Raw genomic sequence first — 17,740 nt, 5'->3', positions numbered from 1 at the left:
CCACCTCCTGCTCTCACCGGGAACCCGTTTGTTAGCCAGCGGGTGTGGCCACAGGAGCATTTTAATGCCTGTCCAGAGGTTTTCAGTAGCTGCGCCAGGGGAAACCCGCTCGGTGGTTAAGCACCCCAAGCTGCTGTCTGTGCTCGGCTCCAAATTCATGATCCAATGACGAGACACTTCATCCATTAGGGAGTCTCTGAAAAAACACTGCTTTTGTTGTTTGTTTCTTCAGGAAGCAAGTGCTCCCAGCTCTTGAGGTATTGTCCAGATTTTGATTTTTAAAGGCTCTTGGAATAAAGCTTTGAGGACTAGGGATCTGGGACCTGGCTGGTGACGTTTGACCAGAGATTGGCCGACTTTTTCTAGAAAGGGTCAGAGAGTTAAGATTTTAGGTTTTTAAGGGCTCTTTGTCCTCAGTGGGTGACTGCTCACCTCTGCCATCAGAGGGTGACAGCTGCCACAGCGAGCAAATGAATGTGTGTGGCTGTGTGTCGATAAACCTTTATTTACAAAAGCCAAACGGCAGGCCGGACTGGAGCTGTGGGCTGTTGGCCACCCGCTTTGTTGGACCAGGGGCATTCTTTGCGTTGCGTGGTGTGGGCTGCCTGTGAACAAGGTTTGTCCGTCCTGTGTTGTACAGCACTCACAAGAACCCTGGGAGGGAATTATTTCTCTCCCCGTTTTACAACGAAGGTAGCAGAAGCCGAAAGACATTGAGCAGCTGACTCGGGGTCACACAGCTGGTGGGTGGTATGACACAGGTCGATCTCTTTGTCGTCTGACCTGAAGTCAGGTGCTCTTTTAGCATCGTGCCCCGTACTATCCAAGGTCACAGTGCAGTGAGACCTTTAAACTGCAAAGAAACAGACACGCAGAGATTTTGTCGTGGCTATTCTAAGCTCTGCCTGGCTCTGGAAATTCAGTGTACCTGATAATTCTGGAGACTGTCTAGGGTAAATCATTCTTGGATTTGTAATTGCTTGAAGTCCAGCCTTCTGGGCATAAAGAGAGTTGAAGACACTTTCCAAGCCAGAGTCAGCGTGAGTCAAGACTGATTTTTGTTCTCTCACTTTACACGTTTTTGTGCTGAAAACCGATTCCCAGGCAGGGACACTTCTGGACACGCGTTCCTTTCAGAGCGAGCCTTTGGTCAGTGGGGACGCATCGTGTCTGTCAGGCTTCGCCGTGGTGCCCAGAAGCCTAAAAGTGACACTTAACGTCATTCTAGGCGTCAGGGGTAACTTTCACACCAGCTCACTGCCTGTTCTTCCCTCCCCTGCAGAAGGCCACCATCAGCCACGTCTCACCTGACAGCCTTTACCTGTTCCGAGTCCAGGCCGTGTGTCGGAACGACATGAGGAGCGACTTCAGCCAGACCATGCTGTTCCAAGGTGAGGCGGCAGCCGGCCTGTCTGGCCTGCCCGCCCCGAGCCCCTCCTCCCTCGTGCTTTGTCTTTTCTCCCGGTCAGGTGCTCGGAACAAGGACACAAGCCTGGCCTGGGGATCTGCGGGGTTCGCAGTCACACCTAAAAAGCCCCAGGAATTTAGGCCTGGCCTTTAGTGGCGAGGGGGGTACTTCACAGGCCAGAGGGGGCTAGAGGGGCGAAGTGTGCATAATCTTTTTAATTATTGTTCTTTTCCAACCACGGGGAACCAAATATTTGTCCAACACAGTGTCAGATCGCATAACCGCCTCCAGGTCAGGTGGAGGACACCACCTTTGGGTTTCTAGCACAATTCAGGAAGCTGATGGAGGGTCCAGTGGAAAGATCCAGGCCAGCACTTGGGCGGGGCAAGAGGATCATTCACTTTGGTGCAGAATTTAAAAGGGGCGCCAGGAAACTCGGTCATCGAGTTATGTTCTATTTCAATATTCCTCACAGGGTCCTTGTAGAATTACATGATATGATGCCTTCTGAGTATTAAGGCAGAGCCTGGTACCAACCATAAATATCCCCTGAAGATTTGTTTTGATATAAAAAATAATAAAGGATGCACCCCAGGGTGGGAAGCCCTCCGGCCTGGATTCCCTCTGAGGACCCCCTCTAGCTTTGCAGTTTCGCACTCAGTAGTGAAATGTTCTCTGCTAAGGTTCACATTATCTCATCCTTCCATTTAAAGTAATTGAAATTAGCACAGCTTGGTTTTTTTCCCACAAATAAATCATGCTCGCCGTGTCCATCTGTGCCCTGAAGGTACTTACGGGCCGGTCTGCCTGTGTTGAGGAGGGTCCACAGGCTGAGGCCAGGTCCGTGCCGGCCCAGGGGAGAGATCCCGGGGAGCCCTAGTGGGAGCTTGCTGAGGCCGGGGTCCCGACTTTGGGCACATAAACCACGATTAGGGCTCCCTTGTACTCTGACTAAGAGCCCGGAGTCTGCAAAACTGCCTTCCTGATTGATAGGCCCCTGAGCTCGCTGGCTTCTGCACGGACTTTGAAAAACTAAGTGTTTGTAATGTAGTGTAATTCCAAAAGGCTTCATCAGCTATAAATTCCAAGCCCAGAATATTTAAAACATCTCATCACAGTGACGTGTTGAAGATGGCTAGTGTCTCCTTCATCTGCAGACTTTCTTTGCTCAGAGGTGGCCCTGCGTGTACCCCCTTTCTATGTTGGATATGTCCTGCATGTTGACAAAGGGGCACATGGGTCCTTCACTCCTCCCCACAATGGCCTTAGCATCTTCCCTAGAGCTTCCAGTGGGTCGTGCGAAAATAAAATCTTCAGGTAAGCTAGCGCGCCTCTTCCCGGGAGCCGGCTCAGAGTTTGTGAGTGGTAGAGGCCAGGGTACAGAACTCATCAACTGTTAGGACTGACGTTTTAAATGGGAAAGAAAAAAAGCTTAGGGAGTTTTAAGGATACCTTGTTCAGAAGAATTCAGTTCCCCAGGGATAAAGTTTCCATCTGGTTTGGGAGCATGAGGAAGCCACATGGAATATTTACATTATTATAGTAAATAAAACAATATTTATGCTCTCTGTAATGGGATGAGTACATTATATTTACTTTACTGTGTGGTAAATATGACAGTAATACTAGTAGGCAGTATCTGTGGAGTGGCTCCCAGGGACACAACATTTGCCCGTAAGTTATATCATCTGACATCAGGGCAGCCTGTAATGCAGGTGTTTCTGTGCGGAGGGAGAAATGATATTCCAGGCAGTCAAGTAACCTACAAATAAACAAAAAAACCACTTGGCTACTCAGCTGAGTCTGATTTCTTATTCCAAAGCCCGATCATTTATACCCAGCAACGGACCACCCCTAAAGCATAACTGTTACCCTGTGTCCCTGGTCTTTGACAAAACGGATAAAAAGATTGATTACTAAGTGTTCGAAAGCCTTTTTGCAGTTCCCAACAGTTATGGGAAACAGGGGCTCTTAAGCTTTTTCCTGGAGTCACGGACCCATCAGGCAGCCTGGCCAAGCCAACAGATCCTCTCTCAGGATGGTTGCAAATAAATCAGTAAAATACACAGGAAAGAAAACCAATTACGTGCAAATACAGTTGTCAAAATATTTTAAAGGAACAAATTTGGGCTGGAGTGATCTGTGCACTTCTTTTATGAAAGTATCAAATGACAAGTGGCGGGGTCTGCTGGCAACTGTGATTTCTGAGTAGCGAGGAACTTCAGTGATATTCCGAAGTAGCTGTGCGCAACTCTTAAGGCAGTGGGAAAATACGTGATTGTAATCAGAGAGAGTTGCAGGACGCTCCTGTGAACACAGCTGAGATTCGGAGCCTGCGTTCCTCCCGCAAGGACAAGGTTGCACCCCAGTGAGAGCTTTGTGAGAAGGCAGGTGTCATCTTTCCCCCCCGTCCCTGAATTCCATCAGGCCTGGGGGCTCCTGATCTGAAAGGTCCTATAGAAACTTCCCAGTCACCACGGCTGGAACTGACCCCGGTGGAAACTGTTCCAGATCGATGAAAAGCGGGCTTGGTGATGGAGTGGCTACCAAGTTTGTTGGCCTTCAATTAAGGCCTTTGTAAAGGGCAGGGAAAGCACGTCTCCTAGGAAGCTTTCTTCCTGTCTTAACAAAAGGAGGTGCGTGCACCTGTCTGAGGCAGTGCGGTATCGATCCTGGAGCAACTCACTGGTGGCGGTGGGTTATATTTAGTGCCAGGAAGAGCCGCTTGCTTCCTGGCTGCCTTATTTGACCTGGTTGTATTGACATCTCAATCAGTCTGTTCTCCGCGTTTGTCTCTTCACACGTTCCGCTTTCCAGCCGTGCAAAATGATACATGGTCCAGTTGGGGGTTGCAAAGGCAGGTGCCCCGGGGCCCGGCAGGGAACATGTACAAATCGGGAGAGGACCGTCAGTGGATATTGGAGATACGCGCCCATCAAAAAGGGATGACAGATACTCAGCCCTGGCCAAATGTGGCCCCGCAGGAAGGTGATCTCAGTTTTGCCAAATACTGTGATTTTTTTAGGATGAGCAGGAAATTGGGATTTTTTGGTGAAAGCTGCTGTTTACAGCATTGGCAGCAAAATTTTTTTTTAAGCTTGCAGGGCAAACAAAATGGTGTCAGGCACTTGCTGCTTCTGGTTTAGATAAAAACTCTAGCAGGTACAAGTATTTATTTGGGGATTTAACGTTGTTTGCTAATTTTTCAGTGCCATAAATGAAGCAAACTTTTTGTTTATATAGCACTATTTTTTGAGGTAAGCACAAAGAAGCAGTTTGATGTATTTTCTTCAGTTATACTGTTTAATAGAGAAAAGGTGGGCACAGTCCATCCACAGTGGGTGGGTAAATGAAACCTGGTACATATAGAAAGTAGAGTATTACTCGGCCTTAAAAAAGAAACCCTGATGCGTGGGCCATGGATGAACCTTGAAGACTTAATGCTAAGTGAAATAAGCCAGTTATAGAACGACTAGTAAATAGAGATGATTCCACTTAGATGCGCTATCCAGAGCAGTGAAACTTAAGGAAACAGAAGGTGAAGGATGGTTGTCCAGAACTGGGGGGAGAGGGTAAAACTGGGAGTTGTTTAATGGGTACAGAGTTGCCTTTGGCAAGATGGAAAAGTTCTGGCAGTCTGCAACACAACAATGTGAATACACTGAACACTGTCAAACCCGTACCCTTAAAAATCTTGAAGATGGTAAGTTTTGTGTTAGGTGTAACTTTCCACAGTTAAACATTTTGCATAGTTTCATATTGTTTAATAATAACCCATGGGTATACAGAACTACCAGAAGGAACAAACACCAGGAAGAGTAATCTGTGATTAATATAGAAGAATCTGATCATTTAAAGCAACCGTGGCAATATCTTACGGGGTTTTAATACTTAAGTAGATATAAATATGCAAAAAGTGAGTCATGCAAATAATTAAATTATTGTACAATACTTACATTTTTAGGGAGAGGCAAAAGTACTCATTAAAGGTAAACTGTAATAAGTTTAGGGTGCATATTATAGTCCCTGAAAGGCTAATATAAGAAATTATAACCAAAAAGACAGTAGAGAGGATCAGTGGAATAATATGATTACATTTATACAAAGTTCAAAAATAGACAAAACACTGACAGAGGTCAGAGTGGTGGTTTTCTTAGGGAAGGGAGTATTGACTGGATGGGTGGGCGTACATGCAAACCTGTGGTGCTGGAGAGGGTCTAGATCTTAATATGGGGGAGGCAGTTACACAGGTGTTTCCAGAGGTGAAAATTAATTGGACTCTATCTACACTTAAGATCTGTACACTTTACTGTATGTAAATTTTACCTCAATAAAATAGAAGACGGTTAAATTTTGTTTAAGTTATAATAGCTTAAGACAAGGGTCAGCAAACTATGGCCCATAGGCCAAATCTGGCCCTTTGCATGTTTTTTAATGACTTACAAGCCAAGAAGGGTTTTAGATTTTTAAATGGAAAAAAAAATCTAAAGAAGGAATATTTATGTTATGACATGTAAAATTTATACATAATTCAGATTTGTAGGTAAGTACAGTTTTGTTGGAACAACAACAGAGTTATATTGTTTACAATGTAATTTCTTTATTTCTCAGCTAATACCACTCGTATATTCCAAGGAACCAGAATTGTCAAAACAGGAGTGGTAAGTAGAGAATGGGATTGCTTGTCATGCTTGGTTGGTAATTTGCATGCACTTAAAACTGTCACCACAAGGTGGCAGTATGATGTTGTCAAACTGCTCAATGTGAAGAGGTTAAAATACCAAAAAAATTACGTTACTCACTCCCTACAGTTCAGTGCATTATAGTATGTGTGCAACATTATAACAAGTGTTATATATATAATAAGTGTTACAATTTTTGTCAAGGTAAAAAATTCTCCATGTTTTAAATTATTTATTTGTGGGATCACATGATGTAAGGACACAAAGGAGTAGACGTATAACTAAAATCAAGAGTTTGTCATTTGCCCCAGGTTACATGGATTTCCACATTTCTGGGGCCTAATAATATCCAGGTTTTCCTCTTTCTAGTGCAACTAGTAATCCTCATATTCATCAGAGTGTTGGTGTTAACAGTAGAAGTCTAAAATTTATTAAGCTTTTCCTGGGTTTCAGGCACAAATTACTATTTTATTTACTCCTTACAGCATCCCACAAGACTAGTGTTACTGTTACCCCATTTTATGGATGCGGAAACTGAGGCCCAGTGAATTGCAGTAATGCACCCAGCGTCTCCCAGAGATCACATGAGGGGTGGTGGGCTCAAGTCCAGGCTGTCTGACACTTCTGTCTGCAGAGCCTTATCTTATGTGGCATCTGGCGTTTCATTAACCAACCTCAGACCTCCACATTGGCTAACCTGAGCATCCTTAAACTACATGTTTTCAAACTGAAACTTGGTGATAAAATGAGGAAAGCTAAGTTGTTCTGGCTGTATAGTTTGGAACTGCGTAAACAGTGAGATGGAATTTTGGGTTCTGCACATCAGGTTATGAGAACTAAAATTAAACGGACAACTCAGAGCAGTGCTTCTGATTTTCCCAAGATCCCATGTGCGACTATAGCCCCCCAGGTGAGCCCCGATTTGGTACGGTGGGAAGAATGAACTGAGGTTCGGGCACAGGCAACCCCGCCTCGACCCCTTCACCTCGCTGCACCTCATTTTCCTCGCCTGTAAAACGGGGTGAGGACCCTATGTGTCTCCAGGGTAGCACGGGAAGCCCCAGCGCGTAGTTGTTGCCCGTTCAGGGAACTCCCGTTGTTGTCATCTGCATGAGCGTTGAGTCGCCGTGGATAAGTCCGGGGACTCTGAAAGGTACGGCGCTGTGTCGTGCCAGACACGGAGATGCCGGCTGTAAACCAGCTCCAAAGCTTGCAGTGGAGATTGTGGCTCCCGCTTCTGACCTGGCCACTGCAGACGTGGGCTGGCCACCGTCCCTTGTTCCATCACTCCCTCTCTTTGAGAGGCAGAACCAGATCCCAGATGGCTTTTCTAGACCTCAGAGCTGTGTGTTCTCCGTAAGCGTGGGTGATGTATGAAAAAAACCAGGGCTCCCCTCCTCTTCCATTGTCACCCCACTGACAGGTGACCATCTAATGTTGCCAGTTCATTGCTTGTTTGACATTTGTCTTTCAGACAACATGAATGCTTCTTACTTTTTTTTTGCTACTCGGCCTCCTCCTGAACAGTGTCAGTGAAAAATTGGGCTTGATACCCTGGTTACAATTTTTGAGTAATTGTCAAACCATTGAGAGCAGAGATGGTCTTCCACGGACCCCCTAGTGTCGGCTTTGGCACCTTACTTTGGGAAACCTCACAAGTAAAGTGAAAGACGAGTAAGAGCTTTGGAGGGTAATAACCAGGGCCTCTTCCCCACTCCTAGTGACTGACACTTCTCTGCTGTCCCTTTCTCTTTCTTCCTCCAACCTCCCCCGGTGACCCTTTCAAGCCCACAGCGTCTCCCGCCTCTTCGGCCGACATGGCCCCCATCAGCTCGGGGTCTTCCACCTGGACGTCCTCCGGCATCCCCTTCTCATTTGTTTCCATGGCAACTGGGATGGGCCCGTCATCCAGCGGCAGCCAGGCCACGGTGGCCTCGGTGGTCACCAGCACGCTCCTCGCCGGCCTGGGCTTCAGCGGCGGTGGCATCTCCTCCTTCCCCAGCACCGTGTGGCCCACGCGCCTGCCCACCACTGCCTCGGCCAGCAAACAGGCCGTCCGGCCCGTCCTGGCCACGACCGAGGCCTTGGCAGCCCCGGGCCCCGACGGCGATTCGGCCCCGACCAAGGATGGTGAGGGTGCCGAGGAGGGGGAGAAGGATGAGAATGAGAGCGAGGATGGCGAGCGGGAGCACGAGGAGGAGGGCGAGAAGGACTCCGAGAAGAAGGAGAGGAGCGGGGTGACCCACGCCGCCAGGGAGCGGAGCCGCACGGGGCCCACCCCCGCCCCCGCGTCCCCCGGCAGCGCTGTCCAGGAGGGTGGGCATCAGACTAGAGCTGGGCGCCCGCGGGACCCCACCACCGTCCCCACCGCCCGGCCCGAGGAGGCCCTGGACCCCGACTCGGTCACCCCCACCCAAGTGCCCCCCACAGTCACAGAGGAGCATGATGCAGAGAGCGACCCCAGGAGGCCCGGAACCCCATCCAAGAAGCCTGTGTCCCGAGGGGACCGATTCTCCGAGGACAGCAGATTTATCACGGTCCATCCAGGTAAGCGGCCGCGCCTCACTCGAGGTTCCACGCTGCTGTGAACAGTCTTACCCTTGGAAAAATATTTGGCTTTTATTAGAGGGTGAAAATCCAGAAAGTACTTAACATTCCTGGGAATCGTGTGTGTCCCTGGTAGAAAAATGCGTGTGTCTGTCTTTCTCCATTGTATTCTAGTAAGAATAACCTACTCTCTTACTGTTGCTGGACTAAGTTTTGCCTTGATATTTGTTTCCTGGTTAAATCGACTTGCCTCGCAGTAACTCCAAGTGTGTCGACCGTGGAAGTAAATGAATCGATCTTAAGAAGGTTATTGTTAAGATTTCGTCCCTTATTCACTTATTCAGCACCTGTGTTTTTGGACGGCCTGTTTGGTGCCAGGCCTGGGCTGGGTGCTCACCCAGGTGAGCACGGCCCCTGCCTCTCGAAGCTCACGGCGTGGAGGAGAAGACAGAGAGTGATGACGGCAGCCAGCTAGACGCACGCAGGGAAGTCAGGCAGGAATGTTGGGACGCAAGCAGGCAAGTGTGCTGGCTGCCAGAAAACTGGCTAACTCAACTTGGAGACTGAGGAACGGTAATAAATGAGGAAATAAACAGGGTGCTGTCAAAGAAAATAATCAGGAAGAGGGCAGGGAGCTGTCTTAACTCAGAAAGGCCACTCTGGGGAGGTGACATTTATATTGAAACTGAAAAGACGGGAGACTCCCACGTGGGGAGAGCTGGCGTTAGCCGGTGATCCTGGCCCAGGAAGCAGGGCTCTCAATCTCAGAGCCCCATTTGCTCTGTGAATTACACAGTTTATAGACAGTGAGAACAGGGCATGGCTGGTCTGGCCTCCACTGGGTGGCTGTGACCCCCGTCACCCTACCCGCTGGCAGTTCTGTGGCTCCATTGCACACTCAGATCTTCATGAACCACCCTGATGGTCTCTGCGAGGGAGCCCTGAGCATGCGGGGTTGTCATTGTTGTGGGGGGTTTTCTTAATAAGAGATGCTTTCTTTTGCCAGACTACAAGATGTTTAGCAACAATTTTTTTTTTTTTTTTGCATCGAAGCTGTTGTGGAGTTATAAGAGTGCAAAAAAAAAAAGCAACTGGTAAATATTTATTTGCTTTTGCACTTGTAAACATTAAAATTCATCTAAAGCTGAGACCTCGTATGTTAAGATACAACTTAGAATAAATTTTCATGTTTTGAATTACGTTTCTTTTTAGAGCTGGTATGGACTCGTTTTTCTGAAGCGTGGGTTTCCTCTGGGCGGGCGTTGCTCACTTATTCCTGGTTTTAGGGGATGGTGCAGAGTAGCCTTCTGTGGACTCGAGTGAAGGAAATACCGAGCCACCTGTGAGGCTGTTTGAAGCTATTCCTGCATCAGCAGTGACATTCCCTGTAAGAATTGCTGTGGAAAAGTTGGATTTCTTGCATTTGAAGATATTAACAAAATATTTATGGAGTACCCAGTGTTCCAGGCACTGGACTAGGCATTGGGAATAGACCACAGATTAAGTCAGACTTCTGCTCTTCTGGAGTTTACGTTCTAATGGGGAAGCTTGAGAACATTCCAGTAAACAAATGCGTAATGTCAGGTGCTATAGTCAGGGATGGGGACATTGTAGCTTCAAGAGGTCAAGGAATGGCCTTTGAGTGGAGAGCCAGGCGGCGAGAATGAGCTAGCTCTGCACTGAGAGAGCATTCTAGGCTGCAGGAGCAGCAGGTCCAGAGATGCTCGAGTGGGGACTAGTTTGGATCGGTCAAGGAGAACTCAGAAGACCAGTGTGCCTGGACCACAGAGATGAGGGATACAGGGTGAGTTCAAAGAAAGGCAGAGCGCAGATCAGGGAGGGGCTCACCAGCCATGCCGAGGATTTGGTTCTAACTGACGTGGAAAACCAGTGGTGCGTTTCAGCAGGGGAGTTACTCATCTAATTCACTTTTTCAAAAGGTCATTTGGGCCTCTGTGTGGACATTTTGGGGAAGCAAGCGTGCACACAGGGGGTCGAGTTAGAGGGTGATGCCTGTGGCGGCTTGGACCAGTGTGGTCTCTCCAGAAACAACTGGTGGACTTGGAGTTGATTTTCCAGCCTGAGCGGTTCAGCCCCTGGACTAGGGCTCCTGCAAAGCAGCATTCCCAGCCTGCTCCTATTAAACATCTCTTTGCCCACGCCCCTGGAAAGTATGGCTGCTGAGAGCTTGGGCTAGGAGTGGCTGCAGCTTGAGAGATGGTGAGGAGTGGGGACCTGGGGCGTGGTCCAGGTACGTGGAAACAAGGCATTGCAATTGCAGCCAAGTTCCAGAGTCCGAGGAAAGGGGGGGGGGGACTTTGGGGCTTCCCACCTCCACGCGTAGGGCGTACGGGTTTCCAGCTTCAACCCTGCAGGCATCGGAGTGGCTGCCATCTTGGCAGAGTAGCTTCTGCAGTCAGATCCCCCCAGGAGGCTCTGCCCCTTATTCATGCCGGGTTCTCAGACCGGCCTCTGCTCAGCTTCCTCGTCTGTAAAGTGGGGATAACTGTAGACCTTATGCAGAGAAATGGAGTCACTCTTGTTGTTGTTCGTGACAAGGGCAGAGGAGCCTTGTGCAGCCCAAAGGCCACACAGTTCCAGTGGTGACTACAGAGAGGCCCCTTGCGGGTCTTCTGCGTCATCCCTGGGCATCAAAGAGCACGTGGGGATTATGGTCCCCAATGGGCTGGCATTAAAAACGACCTCCAGGAACTCCAGCCCATCCCCAACACTGGTAAGGCAGAGCGTCTCCCTCACCACCATCAGCTCAGTGGGAAAGTTCTCTTCTTCCCAGAGCAAAAAGGGGTCTTCCTTTAGAATTTCAGGCAATTGCAGTTTGAGAGTGGTGATGGTGGTGGTGGTGGTGGTTGGTAAAGCCAGAGATCAGCAAACTAGCTCTGCAAGCAGCCAGAGAGTCACGTTTTCATCTCTGCAGGCCACAGGGCTTTGTTGAAACTTCTCATCTCTGCCAGGTAGCGTGAGAACAGGCAGAGACTGCACAAATGGGTGGATGTGACTGAGTTTTAGCAAAACTCTGTTTACAGAAACAGACAGTGGGCCTGATTTGATCGGTGAGTTGTCATTTGCCAACCCCTGGTTTAAGCACACATATGTGTGTGTCCATTGGTTAATAAAAGATGTGAGTAACTTGAGGGTAAAACCCACAAACCCCACATCAGTCCATGACCCCCAGGGTCTCACTTCACCGCCATTTATCCCATCCTTTCCCCTGCCTGCCTCTTCCATGGTATTTACATTTTAAATGAAATCACCATCATTTTAACATTAGCAGTGACTTTTTTTTATAAAGACTTTGAGTGTACATTTGTCTAAACCTGTTCCGCACTTATTTTTTTCTTTACATTAAGTAAAACCAATTCTTTCAATCGATATTTAGTCTTTTTGAAAGAAGCATTAACATTTAAAGTGACAAACTGTTAAATTTTTACCAGCATCCCCAGAAGGCTTTTTTAAGCTCCCTTGATGTTTGAGAACATCTTTTTAAGTCCTATAAGTAGTAACTTTAGCATTAACTTGCCCGGAAAGGAGAAGGGAATCTTCTAGAAGAAGTGGCAAACTCGGACGCACACAGAAATCAGGTAGGTGATATCCATGCAAAAAAAGGACCAGGTGGTTAGACATTAGGGAGTGGTGAGGATTGCAGCAAACTGGGGGGCCTCGTGTCCTTTCTAAAGAGGGCCCATCTCACTCAATTTCAGCTGTTTCCAGTGACGATGCCTAGAGAGCCAGAAATAACTTCAGGTCTTTGTGCAGAATCTCCCAATTTTTAAGTGAGTTCAAGGTTTAAAAGCAGTTTTTTTTTGTTTTTTTTTTAACATGTGCCAGGGTAAATGCACCCCTTTGCCAGGTAGGTAGGAACCGCGGTGCTTGGCCGCTGCTGTAGGCTTGATTGCTGCAGTTGTGACTCTCCTGGGAGCTGATGAGAGGAGTAGAAGGCTCGGGGCAGGCCCTGCCTCTCTCCCCCAGCCCTTTGCTGGCACCTGTTCAGTGTGGAGCCCTCAGCTAGATGTGTGCTGCGTGGAAGTCCGACATGGTCCCTCCCTCAGGAGCCACAGCCTGAGTGTGGCGTGGGCATCCCCAGAGGCCACCTGGTGCAGTAAAGTGTTCTCGGGGTGGTATGCAGTCGAGCACGCCCCAGCAGGAGCACTTCAGGGTGGGCACAGCCTACAGATTTATCGTTTCGTGCTGGGATTTCCCGTCTTTATTTCCTTAAATCAGGGAAACTCCTTTTTCAGACTGAATCTTGCCCAGAACCCCAGGTAAACTCCCGTTCACTGAAGGCTTCCCGACTGCTCCTGCCAGTCAGCTCCAGTTCAGACGGTCAAGAAAGTACAGCCTGCAGGCCAGGTCTGGCCCACGGCCAGCTTTCTTCCTGCCCCTGAGCTGGGAATGGACTGAGCTGGTCAGGGACCGGGGGCTGCTGTTCTGTCGAGGGAGCTGTGCTCCGGCCACCCCACTCCTTTGTGCAAACCCCGAGGTGCCTCTTTGAAACTCTCAAGCTCTAAGGATCTCAGCTCTAATGATAGAAACCGTCACGTCATGGTTAACATTTGTCATTGTTGCTGTTAGAACAGTGTGGCAGCTGAGGCTCGGAAGGTTCAGGAATGCACCTCTGGCAAGATGTGGGAAGTCAGGTTTGGACAAGGGCCCTGACTCTGCCATGCTGCTGCCCGCCTCCTGGCTTGGCGGCTGGTTCCCCAAGTGGGCAGCACACGATGAGATATTAATTATTCAGTAAGTGTTTGAACATGAGCTTTTAAAAAGATACCATTTTCTCAGCTATGGCAGAGATTCTCAACCAGAGATGATTTTGTCCCTCTGCCCTGCAAGGATGTTTGACAGCATCTGGAAACATGTCAGGGTGGGTGTAGCCATGACCGGGGAGGGAGGGGGCTGCTGCGGGCACCTCGCAGGTGGAGACCAAGGACGCTGCAAATCATTGTACGGTGCACAGACCAACCCCACGACAAAGAGTGACCTGGTCCAAAATGTTGATAGTGCCATGGTGGAAAAACTCTGACTTACAGTATTAATATAAAGTTTCCTTTTCAAAGAAGTTTGCATGAGGGGGAAAAAGGTAATGAATAGCAGGTCAAAAATAAGTAGCAGTACAGTTTCACGAAGACAGGGCCATCTTGAATGTGACATGGAGTGTGTGGAGGTATGAAAATGTTGCATCCTTTATTTAAAATAAATTAGAACGGGCACTTGTATGGACTACCGTAGCAGTGTTCAGCCTGTGCGAGTTTCTTGGTCAGGTTCCGTTTTTTGGGGGAGAGGTTGTCTACGTAATTCTGCTTGCCCTGCCTCTTGGCTGTGGTCTTACTGGCAGCTCTGGAAGGACGTGATGCTCCGGGGACTGCAGTTTCGGGTGGCCTGACGGCTTTTTGGCAGCACTGTGGTTTAGTTTCCTCCCAGCAGGCGTCTGGGTCCTTGGAAGTTTCTGCCCCTCACTGAGTGACCTTTGAACTAGGACAGATTGTACATCTCTTGGCGTAGGAAACCGGGCCCCTCCGAGAACCAGTAGGTTTCCAGAGAGGCTGGAGTCAGGGATTCAGGTTGTGAAGAGGTGGCGTGTTTGACATAAGGGAGTTCCAGCTTCTGTCCCGACTGACGGCCGAGTCAAGTGATGTTGCGCTGAGGTGTCTGCAGTGCCGGCTGGGTAGGTCAGGACCTTCCATGTATATAGGACTTGGAATTAAATGGGGATTTATCAAACGCTCTCAACTTGCCAACACCTGATTGAAATACACACGGCAGGTTGTTGTTCGATTGTGAGTCTGATGAGGCGAGCTCGGTATGAATCGGCAAGGAAGGCTTCTTCACGAGAACTCCTGGTACTGATATAAATAGAAACACGTGATGCTCTTAAGTCCAGCTCAGACATGGTGATGGGAACATGGAACCAGTATCCCATTGCAGGCGGATATATGTATTTGGAACCCACAGTCATGTCTCTACAACAGTGGTTTAGCAAATGCCAGGGCTCCAAAAAAAATAAGGACAAATTTTGTGGCCCTGTTAAAAAGCAGGCAGCTTTTTACCTCACACACATTAGGGGAGGATACCACAAAAACTAAAGGGCAAAAAACACAATAGAAAATAACAGTTGTTGACGAGGATGTGGAGAAATTGGAAGCCTGGTGCACTGCCGGTGGGGGTGGAAAATGGTGCAGCTATTTGGGGAACAGTATGGAAGTTCCTAAAAAAATTAAGAATAGAACTACTGTATGATCCAGCCATCCCACGTCTGGGTATTTACCCCAGAGAACTGAAAGCAAGGTCACATTCATCACAGCATTATTTACAGTAGGCAGGGGATGAAAATGACAGTGTCCAGTGACAAAATGTGGCATTTACATATAGTAGAATATTACTCAGCCTTATAAAGGAAGTCCTGTCACATGCTGCGGCGTGGATGAGCCTTGAGGACATTATGCTTAGTGAAATAAGCCAGTCACAAGAAGACAGATACATATTTGATTCCACTTCTGTGAGGTACCTGGAGTCGTAGAGACAGAAAGTAGGATGGTGGATGCCAGGGGCTGGGCGTGATGGGGAATTGTTACTTACTAGATACAGAATTTCAGTTTTCTGGATGAAAGACAGATTCTGGAAATTGGTTTCACACCAGTGTGATAAACTTAACCCTACTGAACTTTATTCTTAGAGATGGTTAAGATGGTAACTTCTATGTGTGTTTTGCCACAGTTTTTTTTTTTTTTAAAGGCAGCGCCTTAATTCCCAGCTGTGGGTGGTTTTTAATGAGTGGCGTTATCAGAACAAACGCAGTCCCGCGGTACACAACTGAAGCAGGCTGTGGACTTCCAAGTGTGCAGGTTGTCCGGCTCCTAATCCTTCTTGAAAAGTGAAAGAACTCCAGGTAGCGGCCTCTCGGATCCAAGTTCGTTTTAGTCTTGACAACGCAGGGGCTCTCGTCCTGAAACAGAGGTTGAGCCCTCACGGTGGGGTGGGAGGCATTCAGATGGGTCCATCTGATGTATCGCTCGCTGCCGTAGCATTTATAGTACATTGTACTCCGTTTTTATTTGCTTCTACTGGGATGAGAGCCAAGCCAGTAAAAGGCAAACAGCATTAATTCAGTGATGACATATGCCACTGAAAACTGTTTTTCTTTTTTTTTTTTTTTTTTAATTTTTTTTTTTTTAAAGCAGAATGGAGGCAGTTTACTCCAATTCTGGTGGATGCTGAAATAAAGCTGGGAGGAGGATGAGCTGCGGAAGGTCATTAACTCTTACCTCCCTCCGGCAAATGCTCAGAGAGGGTTAGATATTAGACAGCCTTTTGCACAAAATGTCCTTTGGAAGACACTTCCGAAGCAGGCTTGTTCTCTGAGTCCCGGCCCTGCCTGGCCTCACGTCTTCTGACCCTTCCAGCGGCCCTTCGTCTGCACGTCACATCCATGGGGGAGAGGTGGGTGAATGTGGGTACTGTTTCCATTTTTACCCTCTTACCTGCAGACCAGCAAGATGCAGCCCTGGAAAAGAGTATGAAAGAGGTCCAAGTTCGTGGAGGCCAGTGGCCCACATGGTAGAGATGGAGCAGCTCTCTGATTCATTTCCAATTGGTTGAAAAAGAAAATCTCTTGCAAAATAGATACTGAATTGGGAAAGCTGCCTCGTACAGAAACGGCCTCTTCTCTTGAGCCAAGTTAGTGATTTCAGATTCCTTGTCAGGAGTTTGTTAAAACATGATTTTTGCCTTTGCTTATAAGGCCTTTGTAAAACCCCCAAGTGTGTGTTGTTCTGCTGATTTCCTGGGTCAGCATGCCATCCCGCTGCCCGACATTAGACTGGCTGGAGGGAGTTGGCAGCAAGAGTCAGGGTAAAGAAAGCAGGTCTGGTGTGACATTAGGGAGCAGTGAGGACTGTGGCAAACTCACAAGCCATACCCTGTCTTAGAGAGCATGCTGCTTGGTCCCAGCGGATGTTTGCCATGTGGGAATTCAGGCTGTTGTTGCCAGCCTTCAGCATTTCCGGGAGAAGATTCCGTTTGGTAAACATGTTTTGATTTTGATGTCAACTCTTGCTTATTCAGTGCTGGCAGGTAACTCACACTTTAATTAATAATTTCAGATGGAGGGGTACCAAGCCAGAGACATCTGTGCGTGGCCAGTTCACAAAGCCCATGGCAGGTGAGAATCAGAGCTAGTCCTGAATCAGAGATGTGGGCTAGAAGGAGCTGCATTAATCCAGAGGCCCTGCACGTGTCCTGGTGTCCGGATTTAGGCACAAGGAAAAGAGGCCAACCTTCCAGGAGCTGGGCAGCCAAGCTCTGCTGGACCTTTCAGGAGGCAGCTGGGTTACATGTGAAGCTCACAATAAAAGTGAGCTGCTCCTACAGCTGGGAGCATCACATTTTACCACACCGTCAGTGCTGCTGCTCGGTTCCACTGAGAAGAGAAAAAACGAACATTCTCGGATGCCTCCTTTGTGTCAGGCACCGTGCTTAATGCTCGACTGGTCAGGGCCAGCTTTGGAAGATGCAGCCGGGCTGTCACACAGGCCCTTTGCACGCCTCCATGGTTTGCTCTCACCGTCTTGAAACTCTTCTAATCTTTTTTGAACAAGAGGCCCCATGATTTCATTTTGTATCTGGCACAGAGTGCTTCGCATGGATTATCTCATTTAATCCTTCTGAGTTCCCTGAGAGGTGAGCGTTCTCTGTTTCTCTTGGATAGAAGAGGGACCAGAGGCTCAGAGATAGGCAGACACTTACCCAAAGTCACACAGCTGGAAAGGCCTGAGCCAGAATTTGTAATCAGGTTTGTCTGACTCTTAAGTGTAGGCAGGATAGTGGTTTCTCTGAAAAGTTTATAGTATGTTCTAATCTCTGGGGTCCTTGGTGTGGGAAAGATCTCTGGGGGACTGAAGGTCCCCAGCTCAGGCAGCATGTTATGTGTTCCTAGCAGATTTGAGTAACTCACTGTCTTTTACCCTTTGTCCTTTGAGGGTCTGCTGAGTGAGTCAGACAAGCGTTCCTTCTGAAGGGCGGCAAGTAGTGTAGTGCAGTCTTGTCTCAGGGCAGACTTTGAGGTTCTGGCTCCTCCCTGGCAGCCCCT

General features: G+C 48.2%; 1 protein-coding gene across 5 annotated transcripts in view; it reads left to right on the top strand.

Moving 5' to 3' along the window:
- PTPRG (protein tyrosine phosphatase receptor type G) overlaps window positions 1-17,740 on the top strand; it is a 673,139-nt gene that overhangs the window by 562,714 nt on the left and 92,685 nt on the right. For all 5 annotated transcript variants that reach the window (XM_074344575.1, XM_074344574.1, XM_074344576.1 and 2 more), the window contains 3 exons: window positions 1,283-1,391; window positions 6,020-6,069; window positions 7,878-8,637. In XM_074344575.1, coding sequence (XP_074200676.1) covers window positions 1,283-1,391; window positions 6,020-6,069; window positions 7,878-8,637 — 919 coding nt within the window. The remainder of the gene's footprint in view (window positions 1-1,282; window positions 1,392-6,019; window positions 6,070-7,877; window positions 8,638-17,740) is intronic.

The sequence above is a fragment of the Camelus bactrianus genome, chromosome 17 (assembly GCF_048773025.1).
Source record: "Camelus bactrianus isolate YW-2024 breed Bactrian camel chromosome 17, ASM4877302v1, whole genome shotgun sequence".
Taxonomy (NCBI): domain Eukaryota; kingdom Metazoa; phylum Chordata; class Mammalia; order Artiodactyla; family Camelidae; genus Camelus; species Camelus bactrianus.
Note: the sequence above shows the minus strand (reverse complement) of the source record. Positions and strands in the feature narration are given on the sequence as shown.